General features: G+C 59.1%; 1 protein-coding gene across 1 annotated transcript in view; it reads right to left on the bottom strand.

The window, feature by feature from the left end:
* The window catches only part of LOC116957054 (uncharacterized), a 53,307-nt gene extending 36,329 nt beyond the window's left edge, over positions 1 to 16,978 (bottom strand). Inside the window, exons 1-6 of the mRNA XM_076058253.1 lie at positions 16,886 to 16,978; positions 12,780 to 13,115; positions 11,157 to 11,475; positions 10,061 to 10,687; positions 4,582 to 4,928; positions 5 to 125 (exon numbers count right to left, since the gene is read on the bottom strand). Of these exons, the coding sequence (XP_075914368.1) occupies positions 5 to 125; positions 4,582 to 4,928; positions 10,061 to 10,687; positions 11,157 to 11,475; positions 12,780 to 13,115; positions 16,886 to 16,935 (1,800 nt within the window). The 5' untranslated portion in view covers positions 16,936 to 16,978. The remainder of the gene's footprint in view (positions 1 to 4; positions 126 to 4,581; positions 4,929 to 10,060; positions 10,688 to 11,156; positions 11,476 to 12,779; positions 13,116 to 16,885) is intronic.
* Positions 16,979 to 17,814: the final 836 nt, after the last annotated feature.

Below are 17,814 nucleotides of genomic sequence, written 5' to 3' on the forward strand. Positions count from 1 at the left end.
CGCCGGGGGCCGCGGCGGCGGCGCCGGGGAGGGCCGCGGCGGAGCCCTCGGCCGCGCGGTCGCGACGGTCCTGGTCGCGCGAGCGCCGGGGGTCCCGGCGGGAGCTCGGCTCGTCGCGGTGCGGCCTGGCGCAGGGAGAGACACGGCGGGGGAGACACGGTGAGGCGCGGAGAGACACGGCAGAGAGACACGGCGGGGGAGACACAGTGAGGCGCGGAGACACGGCGGAGAGACACGGCGGGGGAGACACATTGAGGCGCGGAGACACTGCGGGGGAGACACTGAGACACGGCGGGGAGACACTGAGACATGGCGGAGAGACACTGAGACACGGCGGGGAGACACTGAGACACGGCGGGGGAGACACTGAGACACGGCGGGGGAGACACAGTGAGGCGCGGCGGAGAGACACTGAGGCACGGCGGGGGAGACACATTGAGGCGCAGAGACACGGCGGAGAGACACGGCGGGGGAAACACATTGAGGCGCGGAGACACGGCGGGGAGACACTGAGGCACGGCAGGGAGACATTGAGGCACGGCAGGGAGACATTGAGACACGGCAGGGAGACACAGTGAGGCACGGCAGGGAGACACTGAGACACGGCAGGGAGACACAGTGAGGCACGGCAGGGAGACACTGAGACACGGCAGGGAGACACTGAGACACGGCAGGGAGACACTGAGGCACGGCAGGGAGACACAGTGAGGCACGGCAGGGAGACACTGAGACACGGCAGGGAGACATTGAGACACGGCAGGGAGACACTGAGGCACGGCAGGGAGACACTGAGGCACGGCAGGGAGACACTGAGACACGGCAGGGAGACACTGAAGCACGGCAGGGAGACACTGAGACACAGTGAGGCATGGCAGGGAGACACTGAGACACGGCAGGGAGACACTGAGGCACGGCAGGGAGACACTGAGACACGGCAGGGAGACACTGAGACACGGCAGGGAGACACTGAGGCACGGCAGGGAGACACTGAGACACGGCGGGGGAGACACTGAGACACGGCAGGGAGACACTGAGACACGGCAGGGAGACATTGAGGCATGGCAGGGAGACACTGAGGCACGGCAGGGAGACACTGAGACACGGAGACACTGCGGGGAGATGGCGAGAGATGGAGACACGGCGGGGAGACACTGAGACACGGAAACACGGCAGGGAGACACTGAGACACGGCAGGGAGACATTGAGGCACGGCAGGGAGACACTGAGGCACGGCAGGGAGACACTGAGACACGGAGACACTGCGGGGAGATGGCGAGAGATGGAGACACGGCGGGGAGACACTGAGACACGGAGACACGGCAGGGAGACACTGAGGCACGGCAGGGAGACACTGAGACACGGCAGGGAGACACTGAGACACGGAGACACTGCGGGGAGATGGCGAGAGATGGAGACACGGCGGGGAGACACTGAGACATGGAGACACGGCAGGGAGACACTGAGACACGGCAGGGAGACACTGAGGCACGGCAGGGAGACACTGAGACACGGAGACACTGCGGGGAGATGGCGAGAGATGGAGACACGGCGGGGAGACACTGAGACATGGAGACACGGCAGGGAGACACTGAGACACGGCAGGGAGACACTGAGGCACGGCAGGGAGACACTGAGACACGGCAGGGAGACACTGAGACACGGCAGGGAGACACAGTGAGGCACGGCAGGGAGACACTGAGGCACGGCAGGGAGACACTGAGACACGGCGGGGGAGACACTGAGACACGGCAGGGAGACACTGAGACACGGCAGGGAGACACTGAGACACGGCAGGGAGACATTGAGGCACGGCAGGGAGACACTGAGGCACGGCAGGGAGACACTGAGGCACGGCAGGGAGACACTGAGACACGGCAGGGAGACACTGAGACACGGAGACACTGCGGGGAGATGGCGAGAGATGGAGACACGGCGGGGAGACACTGAGACACGGAGACACGGCAGGGAGACACTGAGACACGGCAGGGAGACATTGAGGCACGGCAGGGAGACACTGAGACACGGCAGGGAGACACTGAGGCACGGCAGGGAGACACTGAGACACGGCAGGGAGACACTGAGACACGGCAGGGAGACACTGAGACACGGAGACACTGCGGGGAGATGGCGAGAGATGGAGACACGGCGGGGAGACACTGAGACATGGAGACACGGCAGGGAGACACTGAGACACGGCAGGGAGACACTGAGGCACGGCAGGGAGACACTGAGACACGGCAGGGAGACACTGAGACACGGCAGGGAGACACAGTGAGGCACGGCAGGGAGACACTGAGGCACGGCAGGGAGACACTGAGGCACGGCAGGGAGACACTGAGACACGGCAGGGAGACACTGAGACACGGAGACACTGCGGGGAGATGGCGAGAGATGGAGACACGGCGGGGAGACACTGAGACACGGAGACACGGCAGGGAGACACTGAGACACGGCAGGGAGACACTGAGGCACGGCAGGGAGACACTGAGACACGGCAGGGAGACACTGAGACACGGCAGGGAGACACTGAGACACGGAGACACTGCGGGGAGATGGCGAGAGATGGAGACACGGCGGGGAGACACTGAGACACGGAGACACGGCAGGGAGACACTGAGACACGGCAGGGAGACATTGAGGCACGGCAGGGAGACACTGAGACACGGCAGGGAGACACTGAGACACGGAGACACTGCGGGGAGATGGCGAGAGATGGAGACACGGCGGGGAGACACTGAGACATGGAGACACGGCAGGGAGACACTGAGACACGGCAGGGAGACACTGAGGCACGGCAGGGAGACACTGAGACACGGCAGGGAGACACTGAGACACGGCAGGGAGACACTGAGACACGGAGACACTGCGGGGAGATGGCGAGAGATGGAGACACGGCGGGGAGACACTGAGACACGGAGACACGGCAGGGAGACACTGAGACACGGCAGGGAGACACTGAGGCACGGCAGGGAGACACTGAGACACGGCAGGGAGACACTGAGACACGGCAGGGAGACACTGAGACACGGAGACACTGCGGGGAGATGGCGAGAGATGGAGACACGGCGGGGAGACACTGAGACACGGAGACACGGCAGGGAGACACTGAGACACGGCAGGGAGACACTGAGGCACGGCAGGGAGACACTGAGACACGGCAGGGAGACATTGAGGCACGGCAGGGAGACACTGAGACACGGCAGGGAGACACTGAGACACGGAGACACTGCGGGGAGATGGCGAGAGATGGAGACACGGCGGGGAGACACTGAGACACGGAGACACGGCAGGGAGACACTGAGACACGGCAGGGAGACACTGAGGCACGGCAGGGAGACACTGAGACACGGCAGGGAGACACTGAGACACGGCAGGGAGACACTGAGACACGGAGACACTGCGGGGAGATGGCGAAAGATGGAGACACGGCGGGGAGACACTGAGACACGGAGACACGGCAGGGAGACACTGAGACACGGCAGGGAGACACTGAGACACGGCAGGGAGACATTGAGGCACGGCAGGGAGACACTGAGACACGGCAGGGAGACATTGAGGCACGGCAGGGAGACACTGAGACACGGCAGGGAGACACTGAGGCACGGCAGGGAGACACTGAGACACGGCAGGGAGACACTGAGGCACGGCAGGGAGACACTGAGGCACGGCAGGGAGACACTGAGGCACGGCAGGGAGACACTGAGACACGGCAGGGAGACACTGAGACACGGAGACACTGCGGGGAGATGGCGAGCGATGGAGACACGGCGGGGAGACACTGAGACACGGCAGGGAGACATTGAGACACGGAGATACTGTGGGGAGACGGCGAGAGAAGGAGACACGGCAGGGAGACACTGAGACACGGAGACACGGCAGGGAGACACTGTCGGGAGACACCGAGACACGGACACACACACACACAGAGACACGGGGATACACACACACACGAGACACGGACACACACACGAGACATGGGGACACACACACACACGAGACACGGACACACACACGAGACACGGGGACACACACACACACGAGACACGGGGACACACACACACACGAGACACAGGGACACACACACACGAGACACGGAAACACACACACACACACACACGAGACACGGGGACACACACACGAGACACGGAAACACACACACACACACGAGACACACACACACACACACGAGACACACACACAAGACACACACACACACACGAGACACACACACACACACGAGACACACACGAGACACACACACACGAGACACAGGGACACACACACACGAGACACGGAAACACACACACACACACACGAGACACGGGGACACACACACGAGACACGGAAACACACACACATGAGACACACACACACACGAGACACACACACGAGACACACACGAGACACGGACACACACACACGAGACACGGAGACACACACACACACGAGACACGGGGACACACACACACACGAGACACACACGAGACACGGAGACACACACACGAGACACGGAGCCCCCCCGAGACAAGTGGGGACACACGGACGGGCGACACGGTGGCGCCGCGGGGACAGCCACCCCACCTCGCCTCCTCCTTCTTGTCGGCGTCTCTCCGCGTGGCCCCCCTCTCCCTCTCCACCGAGCGCTCCCCGGCCCTGCCCCTCCCCGCCGTCGGCGACGCCGCCGGTGACCGCGCCGGGCCCCCCCTCTCGTCCCGGCCGCGGGGCCGGGCGCCCCGGGACGAGCCCCCCCCCCTCTCGCGCTCCGAGGAGGCCGGGGCCGCCGCGGGGGGCGACGACGGCGGAGGAGGAGGAGGGGGGGGGCGGGGCCGGCGCCCCCCCGCGGGGGAGCGGTTCTCCTTGCCGGGCGATCGCTTCGACTGCTCGCTCCTCCTCCTCCTGCGCCTCGCCGCCCCCCGCTCCTTCTCCTGCTGGGGTCACGTGACACCGGAATGAAGGCGGGGGGGGGGCGGGGGGGGGGCGGGGAGGCGCTAGACGCAGCCACACGTCACGTGACTCCAGGTCATGTGATGCCGTCAGTATTAAGAGGGGGGGGGTGGTGACAGACAGACTCGTCACGTGACTCCAGGTCATGTGACGTCAGTATTAAGGGGGGGGGGGGTGGTGGCAGACAGACTCGTCACGTGACTCCAGGTCACGTGATGTCAGTATTAAGGGGGGGGTGGTGGCAGACAGACACGTCACGTGACTCCAGGTCACGTGATGTCAGTATTCAAGGGGGGGGTGGTGGCAGACAGACACGTCACGTGACTCCAGGTCATGTGACGTCAGTATTAAGGGGGGGGGGGGTGGTGGCAGACAGACTCGTCACGTGACTCCAGGTCACGTGATGTCAGTATTCAAGGGGGGGGTGGTGGCAGACAGACACGTCACGTGACTCCAGGTCACGTGACGTCAGTATTAAGGGGGGGGTGGTGGCAGACAGACTCGTCACGTGACTCCAGGTCACGTGATGTCAGTATTAAGGGGGGGTGGTGGCAGACAGACACGTCACGTGACTCCAGGTCACGTGACGTCAGTATTAAGGGGGGGGTGGTGGCAGACAGACTCGTCACGTGACTCCAGGTCACGTGATGTCAGTATTAAGGGGGGGTGGTGGCAGACAGATTCGTCACGTGACTCCAGGTCACGTGATGTCAGTATTAAGGGGGGGGGGTGGTGGCAGACAGACTCGTCACGTGACTCCAGGTCACGTGATGTCAGTATTAAGGGGGGGGGTGGTGGCAGACAGACACGTCACGTGACTCCAGGTCACGTGATGTCAGTATTCAAGGGGGGGGTGGTGGCAGACAGACTCGTCACGTGACTCCAGGTCACGTGATGTCAGTATTAAGGGGGGGGGGTGGTGGCAGACAGACACGTCACGTGACTCCAGGTCACGTGATGTCAGTATTAAGGGGGGGGTGGTGGCAGACAGATTCGTCACGTGACTCCAGGTCACGTGATGTCAGTATTAAGGGGGGGGGGTGGTGGCAGACAGACTCGTCACGTGACTCCAGGTCATGTGATGTCAGTATTAAGGGGGGGGTGGTGGCAGACAGACACGTCACGTGACTCCAGGTCACGTGATGTCAGTATTAAGGGGGGGGGGTGGTGGCAGACAGATTCGTCACGTGACTCCAGGTCACGTGATGTCAGTATTAAGGGGGGGTGGTGGCAGACAGATTTGTCACGTGACTCCAGGTCACGTGATGTCAGTATTAAGGTGGGGGGGGGGGGGCGGGGGGTGTAGTGGCGGCACATTACACAGGGACGTCACATGACGCCTTTAGATTGCGCCACAGGCCGTGGCCAGGTGAAATCGAGCGGCGATGTTGGTCACCGTTCGACAGCCTGAAAGCGCATTGAGGCCCCCCCCCGAAATCCTCCCCGCCCCCCCCCCCCTCAGCGTGCCTGGCAGGGTCACGCATTCTGGCATCGGTGCGGTTCCATTCTGGCATCGGTGCGGGACCAAGCCGCCTGGTCTACAACCATCGGCTGTAGACCAGGCGGCGGCTTGTGATTGTTGTTACACAGTCGCCACCCTCCTTCAGCAGATCCGCGTGAGAGGTCATCTCCGCCCCCAGGGTCCTCAAGCTCTCAGCAAAGTGCCGCATCCGAATCGGGTGCCCAGTTAGGGCACACGGTGGGGGGGGGGTGGGGTGGGGTGGGTGGTCAGCGAATTTACAGCGGCAAACCATCACGGAAAAAAATACGAACGCAAACTTTGAGGAAATGGTAAGCAGAAATCACTAAATATAAATGACTAGCGATATATTCATCAACAACAAAACAGTTCCAGACCACACCAAGGTAACACACATCAGCCAGACAGGAACAGGGATAGACTACTTCCTCAAATATTCGAGGCGCGGCAGACCCAGCAGGGTCAAACCCCACCTTGTCCTACGATTTTAATTTGCACTGAGGGGTTTTCCGTCCCCCAAGACCTCGTATAAATGTGCTTTAAACCTGCAAACCTCTTCCTGGGAGTGTGGAAGTGCGGGTGGGTGGGTGGGTGAGTGGGTGGGTGGGGTGGGTGAGTGTGCTGGAGTGGGTGGGGTGGGTGAGTGGATGCGTGAGTGGCAGAGCGGGTGGGTGAGTGGAGGAGGCTCGTGAAGGAAGGACGCTGCTGCTGGGCAGTTGGAGGCAGTCGTCCTCCCGCAAAAACCGAGGGCTGACGAGCGACTCTCACAACAACGAGCGGAGCGCCGGGCGGCTAAAGCCAAGAGAGTTGGCACAGTGGGGAACACAATTGGTGCATCTGCCAGTCGTCTAAGTCAATCAACCCATGGCTCCTGGGTCTTTGAAAACTACTGGACATCTGTGAAAAAAAGAGCTTCACAGCTAAGTGGATTCCTCCAGGATAAACAAAGTCTGATTCTGTTTTGGAAACCTCCTGCCAGCGGGCTCTGCACGTGGGCCTCAAGTAAACCAGCATGGCACAAGCGCCGTAGTAATTAACCCATTACTAACGTAGTATATAATTACAATAACATACATTACAACTAATTACTAAGCTACAACTTATTACTAATCATAATAATTAACTGATTACTAATCTCCATATATATAACAGGCAAAGCTGTGATTGCGTGCGTCTGTTCAAAATGTTCAGCGTACTTCCCGACATGCAACAAACTTGAAATTTGCCGTGTGGGTACTTTCCAGACTATAGACCATGCAAACATTATATAATGCATAGATTTTGCATGGCAAGTGAGCTGTGACGCGGGTGCGTAGTGGTTAGCGTGCCGCGCTACGAACCCGGCGACCCCGAGTTCGATTCCCGCTCACGGCCACCACCGGTGACGATTATTTCAACCGGACCTGGGCCTCCCCTAGGTCGACTCAGCCTCAAACGAGTAACTGGTGCGGTGTGGTAGTAAACATCGCCACTGGGGGAGACAAAGGTGGCCGGGCGTGGTGAATCCAAGTCCCGGGTGAAGCCGGGTAGTAACCCCCCCCCCTCACCTTTAATGTCTGCACTTGAGTGGTTATAGTAATTGGGTTCAGTTATTAAATAATACACATTACACCTAATTACTAACCTACAACTCATTACTAATCAATCATAGCAATTGACTCATTCTAGATTTGAAGCGTTCGTGACTGCAAGGATTCATACTCTTTGTTTTTTTTCGCTAAAAAGGTCACGTAGCTAAAACAAAATCAAAGTAAAAGAAGACTAAATCGAATCGCGACGTTTCGGAGGCAACACAACGCTTCTTCTTATTCTTTGGTTCTTTCGGTAAAGTCACCACCACGTAGAATGAGAATAAAATAATAAATTGATCAAATAAAATAATGCAATAATATTCTCACGACGTTTCGGCCACAACACAAGCGGCCTTCATCGGGTGAAGGGACGAGACTGTCTGGTAGGACAGCGCTGGAGTGAAAGAGCCACGTTCAGATCACGGCCTTTAAGCTGTGTGAGAGGAAACAAAGCGCCTTGACAAAGGAATTGGCATATAATTTAGCATTGAAATGGCTGAACGATTAGCTTGTGACTGGTCACAGGAATAGCTTGTGGAAGTCACAGCAAGGTAGCTGCATCAAGTGGTGAGCTCCGAGACCCTCCAGCTCATACACAGGTTAAGATTTGAAACGCGGCAGGACGAATCCTTCGGCCGTGGCTGATCATCGTCTCATTGTTTTCTCCGATACCAAAGCACTATGCAAACCTCCCGATTATTACCAAAAGATTTTTTTTTTATTACCAAAGATTTGTATGTAAGCTCGGGTGTCTCAGAGCTCACCACTTGATGCAGCTACCTTGCTGTGACTGTTCCACAAAAGCTTGTGCTGCCTCCGAAACGTCGTGATTTGATTTGGGTGTTTTCTTTTATTTTGATTTTGTTTCATCTACCTGACTTTGCCGAAAAAAACAAAGAGTATAATTGACTCGTTACCTATTATATAATTACAATACCCCCCCCTCCGCCTCGAATCACTGCACCTGAACGAGTTAAATGATAACGTCACCCTGCCGCTCTATTTAAGACCGGGATCAAGCGAGGGCTTTACCATTCTGGTGAATTGCCCGATGATGCCGGATGTAATTACCAGCGAAACGTCGTACTCAAAAAATTGTAAATGTTGTGGGTTCACTCTTCAACGCACCGGTGTGGGGCAAAAGTCGTGAACTATTTTGTCTTTTGTCAACGTGACACTTTTTTTATTTACTGACTGGCCGCGTCGGGTGGTGAAGGGTTACGACACATTCATAAATAACGCGATCTAACCAAAAAACCTTCATCACGAGCCTGCGGGTCTCCGTGCGAGCCTATGGGTCTCTTTGCGAGCCTATGGGTCTCTGTGCGAGCCTACGGGTCTCCGTGCGAGTCTATGGGTCTCTGTGTGAGTCTATGGGTCTCTGTGCGAGTCTACGGGTCTCTGTGCGAGTCTATGGGTCTCTGTGCGAGCCTATGGGTCTCTGTGTGAGTCTATGGGTCTCTGTGTGAGTCTACGGGTCTCTGTGTGAGTCTATGGGTCTCTGTGCGAGTCTACGAGTCTCTGTGCGAGCCTATGGGTCTCTGTGCGAGTCTATGGGTCTCCGTGCGAGCCTACGGGTCTCTGTGTGAGTCTATGGGTCTCTGTGTGAGTCTATGGGTCTCTGTGCGAGTCTATGGGTCTCTGTGCGAGCCTACGGGTCTCTGTGCGAGTCTATGGGTCTCTGTGCGAGTCTATGGGTCTCTGTGCGAGTCTATGGGTCTCTGTGCGAGCCTACGGGTCTCCGTGCGAGCCTACGGGTCTCTGTGCGAGCCTATGGGTCTCTGTGCGAGCCTACGGGTCTCCGTGCGAGTCTATGGGTCTCCGTGCGAGCCTACGGGTCTCTGTGCGAGCCTACGAGTCCCTGTGCGAGCCTACGGGTCTCCGTGCGAGCCTACGTACGTATGCGTGCTCGTCCAACTTCCTGTGCACCCTGCTCAGCCAACCGTGCTACGCACGGAGGTGCTCGGGAAGGACCCTGAACCCTCGACACCCGCCGCCGCCACCCCCCTCCTCCTCCTCCTCCTCCTCCCCACCACCCCCCTCTCGACCCCCCACCCCGGCTCACCTGATGCTGGCGCCCTGCCCTCTCCTCCTCGGGTGGCCCCGCGCCGCTGCCTCGCTCCCTCTCCGACCCCCGCCGGCGCCGCCGCTCCCTCCCCTGCGACTGCGAGCGCGAGCGGCTCCTCTTGCGGCCGCTCCCCGCCGCGGTCGCCGCGGCGGAGGAGGCGGCGGAGGCGGCGGAGGCGGAGGCCCCTTTGCCCCGCTCGTGCCTCGACCGCCGCTGCTTCTCCTTGGCCCCGCGGCGGTCGCGCTCCCCGCGGCTGCGCGGCGCCGACGCCGCCGCCGCCGCCGCGGCGGAGCCGCCGCCGCCGCCGCCATTCTCCAGCGCCGACGACGCCGCCGCCGCCGCCGCCCCCTCGTCATCCTCCTCCTCCTCCTCCCCTCCTCCTCCTCCGCTTCCCCGGGTCGCGTCTCCGCGCCCCGCGGCCGCCGCCTCCTCCTCCCCGGGGTCACCGCCTCGCCCGGCCGCCGGAAGCGGCGGCGCCAGCGGCGCCGGTGCCGCGTCCGGCGGCTCGACGGCGCCGGCGGTGGCGGCGTGGGCAGGAGGAGGCGGAGGAGGCGGTGCGGGAGCAGGGGCCGGGTTTCCCCGCTCACTGATTTCCCCCTCCTCCTCCGAGCCGGACACGTAGCCCTGGAGCGAGATAGCGGCAATGGCGGTTGGTACGGTTGGCTACGTACTGCGCGAAAGCACATCATTATCACGTCACAATCATCACCACCACCGCCCCGTGCATCACATCATCATCACCGCCCCCATACGTCACATCATCATCGTCATCGTCACCACCACGTGTCACATTATCATCATCACCACCACTACCGCCACCCCGTGTGTCACATCATCATCACCGCCCCCATGCGTCACATCATCATCGTCATCGTCACCACCACGTGTCGCATTATCATCACCACCACCACCACCACCACCGCCACCGCCGCTCCGTGTCAGATCATCGTCGTCACGGTCACCACCACGTGCGTCACATCATCATCACCACCACCACCACCACCGCCCCAGTGCGTCGTATCATCATCAGATCACTGTCACATCACCGTCGCGTCGTCGCCGCGTTGTCACGGCCGCCACCGGTGGTCCTCACCTGCAGGATGAGGCCCATGCCCGAGTGGGCGCGGTCTCCGTCGAGCTCGGCCTGAATCAGTGCCCGTTGCTTCTCCAGCTCCTCCAGCGCCTCCTCCTCCGCCCGCCCGCTCCGCTTCACCGCCTGGGCTGGCGGCGCCGCGGCCGCGGCGGTGACGGTGGCGGTGGGCGGAGGTGCCGCTGGCTGCGCGGTGGCAGCGGCGGTGGCGGCTGTGCCGGGGTTTGGTTGCCTGGCGGGGGCAGTGGGGGAGGGGGAGCGGCCGCCGCCACCGCCACCGCCCTCGTCCTTCTTGCGATGCTTCTTGTGTTTGTGGCGATGCCTGGGGGAGGGGGGTGGGGGAGGCAGCAAGTGTGGCACACGGGGTCCTCAACGCACTGGTAGTGGTGGTGGGGTGTGGTGGTGACGGTGGTGGGGAGTGGTGGTGACGGTGGTGGGGTGTGGTGGTGACGGTGGTGGTGGGGTGTGGTGGTGACGGTGGTGGGGTGTGGTGGTGACGGTGGTGGGGTGTGGTGGTGACGGTGGTGGGGTGTGGTGGTGACGGTGGTGGTGGGGTGTGTGGTGACGGTGGTGGGGTGTGGTGGTGACGGTGGTGGTGGGGTGTGGTGGTGACGGTGGTGGGGTGTGGTGGTGACGGTGGTGGGGTGTGGTGGTGACGGTGGTGGGGTGTGGTGGCGACGGTGGTGGGGTGTGGTGGCGACGGTGGTGGGGTGTGGTGACGGTGGTGGGGTGTGGTGGTGACGGTGGTGGTGGGGTGTGGTGGTGACGGTGGTGGGGTGTGGTGGTGACGGTGGTGGGGTGTGGTGGTGACGGTGGTGGTGGGGTGTGGTGGTGACGGTGGTGGTGGGGTGTGGTGGTGACGGTGGTGGGGTGTGGTGGCGACGGTGGTGGTGGGGTGTGGTGGCGACGGTGGTGGGGTGTGGTGGTGACGGTGGTGGGGTGTGGTGGCGACGGTGGTGGGGTGTGGTGATGACGGTGGTGGGGTGTGGTGGTGACGGTGGTGGGGTGTGGTGGTGACGGTGGTGGTGGGGTGTGTGGTGGTGACGGTGGTGGTGGGGTGTGGTGGCGACGGTGGTGGTGGGGTGTGGTGGCGACGGTGGTGGTGGGGTGTGGTGGCGACGGTGGTGGTGGGGTGTGGTGGTGACGGTGGTGGTGGGGTGTGCGGTGGCGAGTGAAGATGGTGGCAGCAGTTAGTGATAACGGTGGTAGCGGTGAGTGGTGACGGCGGTGGTAATGGTGATGAAAATGACGGCGGTAGCGATTAGTGGTGGCCAGCGGTTAGTGACAACGGTGGTAGCACTTAGTGGCGATAGCGATTAGTGATGATGGTGGTGGTGGTGGTAGCGGCTAGCGATGGTGGTGGGTGGTAGCGGTTAGCGATGGTGGTGGGTGGTAGCAGCTAGCGATGGTGGTGGGTGGTAGCGGTTAGCGATGGTGGGTGGTAGCAGTTAGCGATGGTGGGTGGTAGCGGCTAGCGATGGTGGGTGGTAGCAGTTAGCGATGGTGGGTGGTAGCAGTTAGCGATGGTGGGTGGTAGCAGTCTGCACTGACGGTGGTAGCGATTAGCGATGATGGTGGCAGTGACAGTGTTGGCGATGTGCCCACCGCCGCCGCCGCCCTCCCCACCTGTGCTTGTGGGCATCGTCTCCCGCCTGCTTGTGCTGCTTGCGGTGCTTGGAGCTCTTGCTGTGGTGGTGCCCCCCGCTGCCGCGGTGGTGCCCCCCGCTGCCGCGGTGGTGCTTGTGTTTTTTCTTGTGCTTGTGCCGGGGCCACGAGGAGCCCCCCGCGCTGCGCTCCGAGGGGCTACCACCCGCCGCCAGAGCCCCCGTCCGCCCCCCCTCCTCCACCTCCTCCTCCTCCCCCTCCTCCTCCTCCTCGTCCTCCGCCCCACCCGCCTGCTCGCCCCGGGCCTCCTCCACCGCCATGTGGCCTCCGCTGTCTCCCACCTCCTGCTCGGCCAGGCTGCGCGCGTGGAAACGCGGTCAAGGGGTGCGCGGCGAACGCCGCGAGAGAGAGAGAGAGAGCGGGTGAGCAAGGGAGGGGGAGAGAGTCGGTGAGCAAGAGATGCGGTAAGTGAGCAATGAGAGTGAACGAGCAAGCAAAGAGAGTGAACGAGCGAGCAAAGAGAGTGAACGAGTGAGCAATGAGAGTGAACGAGTGAGCAAAGAGAGTGAATGAGTGAGCAAAGAGTGAACGAGTGAGCAAAGAGAGTGAACGAGCAAGCAAAGAGAGTGAACGAGTGAGCAAAGAGAGTGAATGAGTGAGCAAAGAGTGAACGAGTGAGCAAAGAGAGTGAACGAGTGAGCAAAGAGAGTGAACGAGCGAGCAAAGAGAGTGAACGAGTGAGCAAAGAGAGTGAACGAGTGAGCAAAGAGAGTGAACGAGTGAGCAAAGAGAGTGAACGAGTGAACAAGAGATGCGGTAAGTGAGCAAAGAGAGTGAACGAGCGAGCAAAGAGAGTGAACGAGCGAGCGAGGGGAGGGGCGAGCGACTGACCAAGAAAGTAAACGAGTGAGAAAGAGAGTGAATGAGTGGGCAAGTGAGCAAGAGAGCGAAGGAGCGAGCAGGGGAGTGAGTGTAGTGACCAAGGGAGGGAGTGAATGAGCGAGGGAGTGAGGGAGTAAGCGAGGGAGTGAGCGAGTAAGCAAGGGAGTGAGCGAACGAGTGAGCGAGTGAGCAAGAGAGTGAGCGAAGGGGCAAGTGAGTGAGCGAATGAGTGAGCGAGTGAGCAAGAGAGTGAGCGATTTAGCAAGGAAAGGGGCGAGTGAATGAGCGAGTGCCCTCAGGAAGAGAGTGAGACAGAGTGCATTGGGGCGTTTGGCCATTTCATTGTTTTCAGTCAGTTGAGGGTTGGCGTCACACGGGGTGGAAACCCGGAGAAAGCACGAGGGGACACCACTCAAACGATCCACATAGGCGGACCTGCTTGCTGTACCTGCCCATGATCCAACACACCTCCTAACGCACAGCCCTGCGAGTTTGGTCATTCTGAACCCATCTCATAGGATAATCAGGTCAGAACCCGTGGCTCCCCCTCAACCGGTTGTGGAAATTCCATGCTGCCACGTCCAGGTATCAGTCTCTTCACAAAACAACCACTGTTGACTCCCTGGATGTGACCGTCTGATCCGTGTGCGAGACACGCGCCTCCGCACGAACAAAGGCTGACAACTCCGACAGGGGATGGTGACGCTGCCAAGCGGTAGCACGTTTAGGCGTTTGGCCCAGAGGCTCGAGGTTCTATTGTTTTATCGTCTGCTTCAGGTGATACTGCGGCTTGCATTGACAATGAAAAAAAGAAGTAGTTTAATCGCCGTCCGCTTCACTCGCAGCCGACCGTCAAAAGATCCCGTTAATGCCATTCGCAAACGGTGGGCCATGGCGCGTGCCAGCCAGGGTTTCAAATTCGAGAAATCGCAAGCCTCGAATGAGTTACTCGGTTGTGATCACACGCAGCGGCAGAAACAAACGACGCAGGTACCAGACGCACGCCGAAACATTTTCGCAGGAATCGTTACGAAGCCAAAACGTAACAACCGCAACGAGGCGACAGCTCAAAGATGGCAGCATTGACAGCCGCGGCCTGAAAATACTAACGTGGACCGGTGACACTGACACGACATTAACTCAACAGCCACCATCCTGGCAATACCAATACCCACCATTCGCCACTAAGTGGCGGTGGCGTCAGCACGGCACCTGTGCCAGGTCAGGTGCACTTTGAGGCCACGTGAAGCTCTCTGCCAGGAGTTCTCGGGACAGACCCAGGCGCCATGGGTTGGCCGACTGAGATGACTGGAAGATGCACCAGCTGTAATACTAACACACATACGCTGGTGACGCTGTTGACCACAATGGTAATTGAACAACCACTACACAGCAATACTAAGTGTATACGTAGGTGATTGAGTGAGTGTGTGGTTGCGACCTAGTGTGGTGGCGATTGAACAGTATGGATGAGAGGCAAGTGTCTGGTAGACCATGGTAGTGGTAGCTAGAGAAGAGCGACAAGGAAGTGATGGAGTACCGAAGAGAGCGTGACTGGCGTGTGCCAACGCGTGAAGTTCACGGGAACAGTCACCATGCTAGTAGCGGCAGAAGAGCGACAAGGAGGCGACTGATAGCCCGGTGAGTTGAGCGAGCGACTGGAGTGAATCAACGAGTGTTGGATCCTACCAGACAGACGATATTAAGACCACCACAACGTAACAACAATAGCAATATTAATAAGCTCGTAGTGATAACATCACCTTTACTCTATTTAAGAGACTGAAAACAAGAATACTTCGAGATTTGAAGTTTTCATGACTGCAATGACCCCATACTCTTTGGTTCTTGCGGTAAAGTCACATAGGTAAGAATACAAAATAAAATTTAAAAAAATAAAGTTAACTTTCTCTTTAACTTTCTTTTTTTTTATTTTTACCTACGTGACTCTACCGAAAAAACCAAAGAACGGGAATACGTCTTCACAATTCTGGCAAATCGCCCGATGAAGCTGGTTTTGCAATCACCAGCGAAACGTCGCAGTACTCAAAATTCTAAATGCTGTAGGGTTCACTCTTTCAACACCCCCCGTTGTGCCCAAGTATAAACCAATTGGCGCGTTTTGTTTACTGGACAAACCTTACTAACTGGCTTCTGTAGGGTGGTGGACGGGTTACCGACACATTTATATTTACGCAATCTAACCACGCAAAAAAAAACTTCATTATGGAAATGTTGTGGGTTTACTTTACGAACATTCGCGGTGTGCTCAAGAAGTAACCAATTGGCACGTTTTGTTTACGTGACGAACCTTACGAATTGGCCGTGCGGTGTTGCGGTGGTGGGTTGAACATTGATACGCGATTCAACCCAAACTAAAAAACTTCATTGTGTAAGTGTTGTGGGTTTACTCTCCAAACGCCTGCCGCGGTGTGCTTCAAGCAGTAAGCAATTGGCACGTTTTGTTGACGTGACGAACCTTACGAATTGGCCGTGTGGTGTTGCGGTGGTGGGTTGAACATTGATACGCGATTTAACCCAAACTAACAAACTTCATTGTGTAAGTGTTGTGGGTTTACTCTCCAAACGCCTGCCGCCGTGTGCTTCAAGCAGTAAGCAATTGGCACGTTTTGTTGACGTGACGAACCTTACGCATTGGCCGTGTGAGGGGTGGTAGTGGTGTGTTGAATATTTGATATTTACGCGAAATTTAAACTAACCCCCTTATTAATTCCCATTACTACACAACGCCGCCTATCAACAACAACAACTGATCGCGCTCAGTGTCCCCTCCACTCAGCAGGGCCACCGCCAGAGGCCTTAACAGGAGGGCCCCCGCCTAGGCCGCGAACCGCACACCGGAGTCCCGGTGTGCGGTTCGCGGCGGGGGTCCCGGTGTGCAGTTCGCGACGTTCCGAGTCGCAACCCTCGTGGCTCCACCCGCCGCTCGAAACGCAACGAGGAGGGCAGCGGCGAGAGAGAGAGAGGGGAGGGGGGGGGTGGGCGAGGCCTGGCGGGAGCAGCACGCAAGAGCCTGGCCAAAGCCTCAGGCGAGCTGACAGCTATCCTAGCTGAGGAGGTGAACACCGCGGCGCTTCGGGGGTGGGGGAGGGGAGTTAACGCGACCGCCGCCGCCGAGAGAGAGAGAAGAGGAGGGGGTGGAAGAGGCGATGGTGGCGAAGAGGGTAGAGGAGGAGGAGGTGGTGGTGGACGCGGCTGACGAGGTCGGAAAGACCGCGAGATACCTGATGCTTGCCCGCGCCTCCAACGACGCCATGACACCAGCTCCCGGCATGCAACGCGCGGCCGAGGGGGGAGGGGGTGAGGGAGGAAAGGGGGGGTTGGTGGGAGCGCGGGGGGGGGGCGGAAATGGCGGGGGGGGATAGGTGGGCTTAGTGCGCATGCGTGGGAGGAGGGGGTGGGGATAGCCTAGTGCGCATGCGCATTGAATTAAGGGGGGGGGGGTGAATAGGTGGCCTAGTGCGCATGCGCAGGAGGAGGGGGGATGAGGGGTGAATAGGTAGCTTAGTGCGCATGCGCACTGGTAGGGGGGGGAGGGACAGATGGCCTAGTACGCATGCGCGGCAATAACCATTTGATTTGCAAGTGCAGATGCACAATTGGGAGGTTGGGGGTTTGGTGTATATTTGGTTGTGCGGATAGGCGTCCACGCGCACGGCACGTGCTCTCGCGTGAGCGTCGACGCACTGGTGGAAATAAATTCCACGTTCCCATGGCAGAGGCGGGGGAGGGGTATGGTCAGAGGAGGAAAATAGGACAATCGCTGTTGATGTCCCTACAAAGCGATGGACTAACGCAGAGACCCATAGACTCACCACACAGAGACCCATAGATTCACCACACAGAGACCCATAGATTCACCACACAGAGACCCATAGACTCACCACACAGAGACACATAGACTCATCACACAGAGACCCATAGACTCACCACACAGAGACCCGTAGACTCATCACACAGAGACCCATAGATTCACACACAGACCCATAGACTCACACAGAGACCCATAGATTTAGAGACCCATAGACTCACACAGAGACCCATAGACTCACACAGAGAACCATAGACTCACACAGACCCATAGACTCAGACAGAGACCCATAGATTTAGAGACCCATAGACTCACACAGAGACTCATAGACTCACACAGAGG

Source organism: Petromyzon marinus (genome assembly GCF_048934315.1).
Source record: "Petromyzon marinus isolate PM22_M1 ecotype Great Lakes invasive population chromosome 69 unlocalized genomic scaffold, UKy_Petmar_22M1.pri1.0 chr69_unloc.2, whole genome shotgun sequence".
NCBI lineage: Eukaryota > Metazoa > Chordata > Hyperoartia > Petromyzontiformes > Petromyzontidae > Petromyzon > Petromyzon marinus.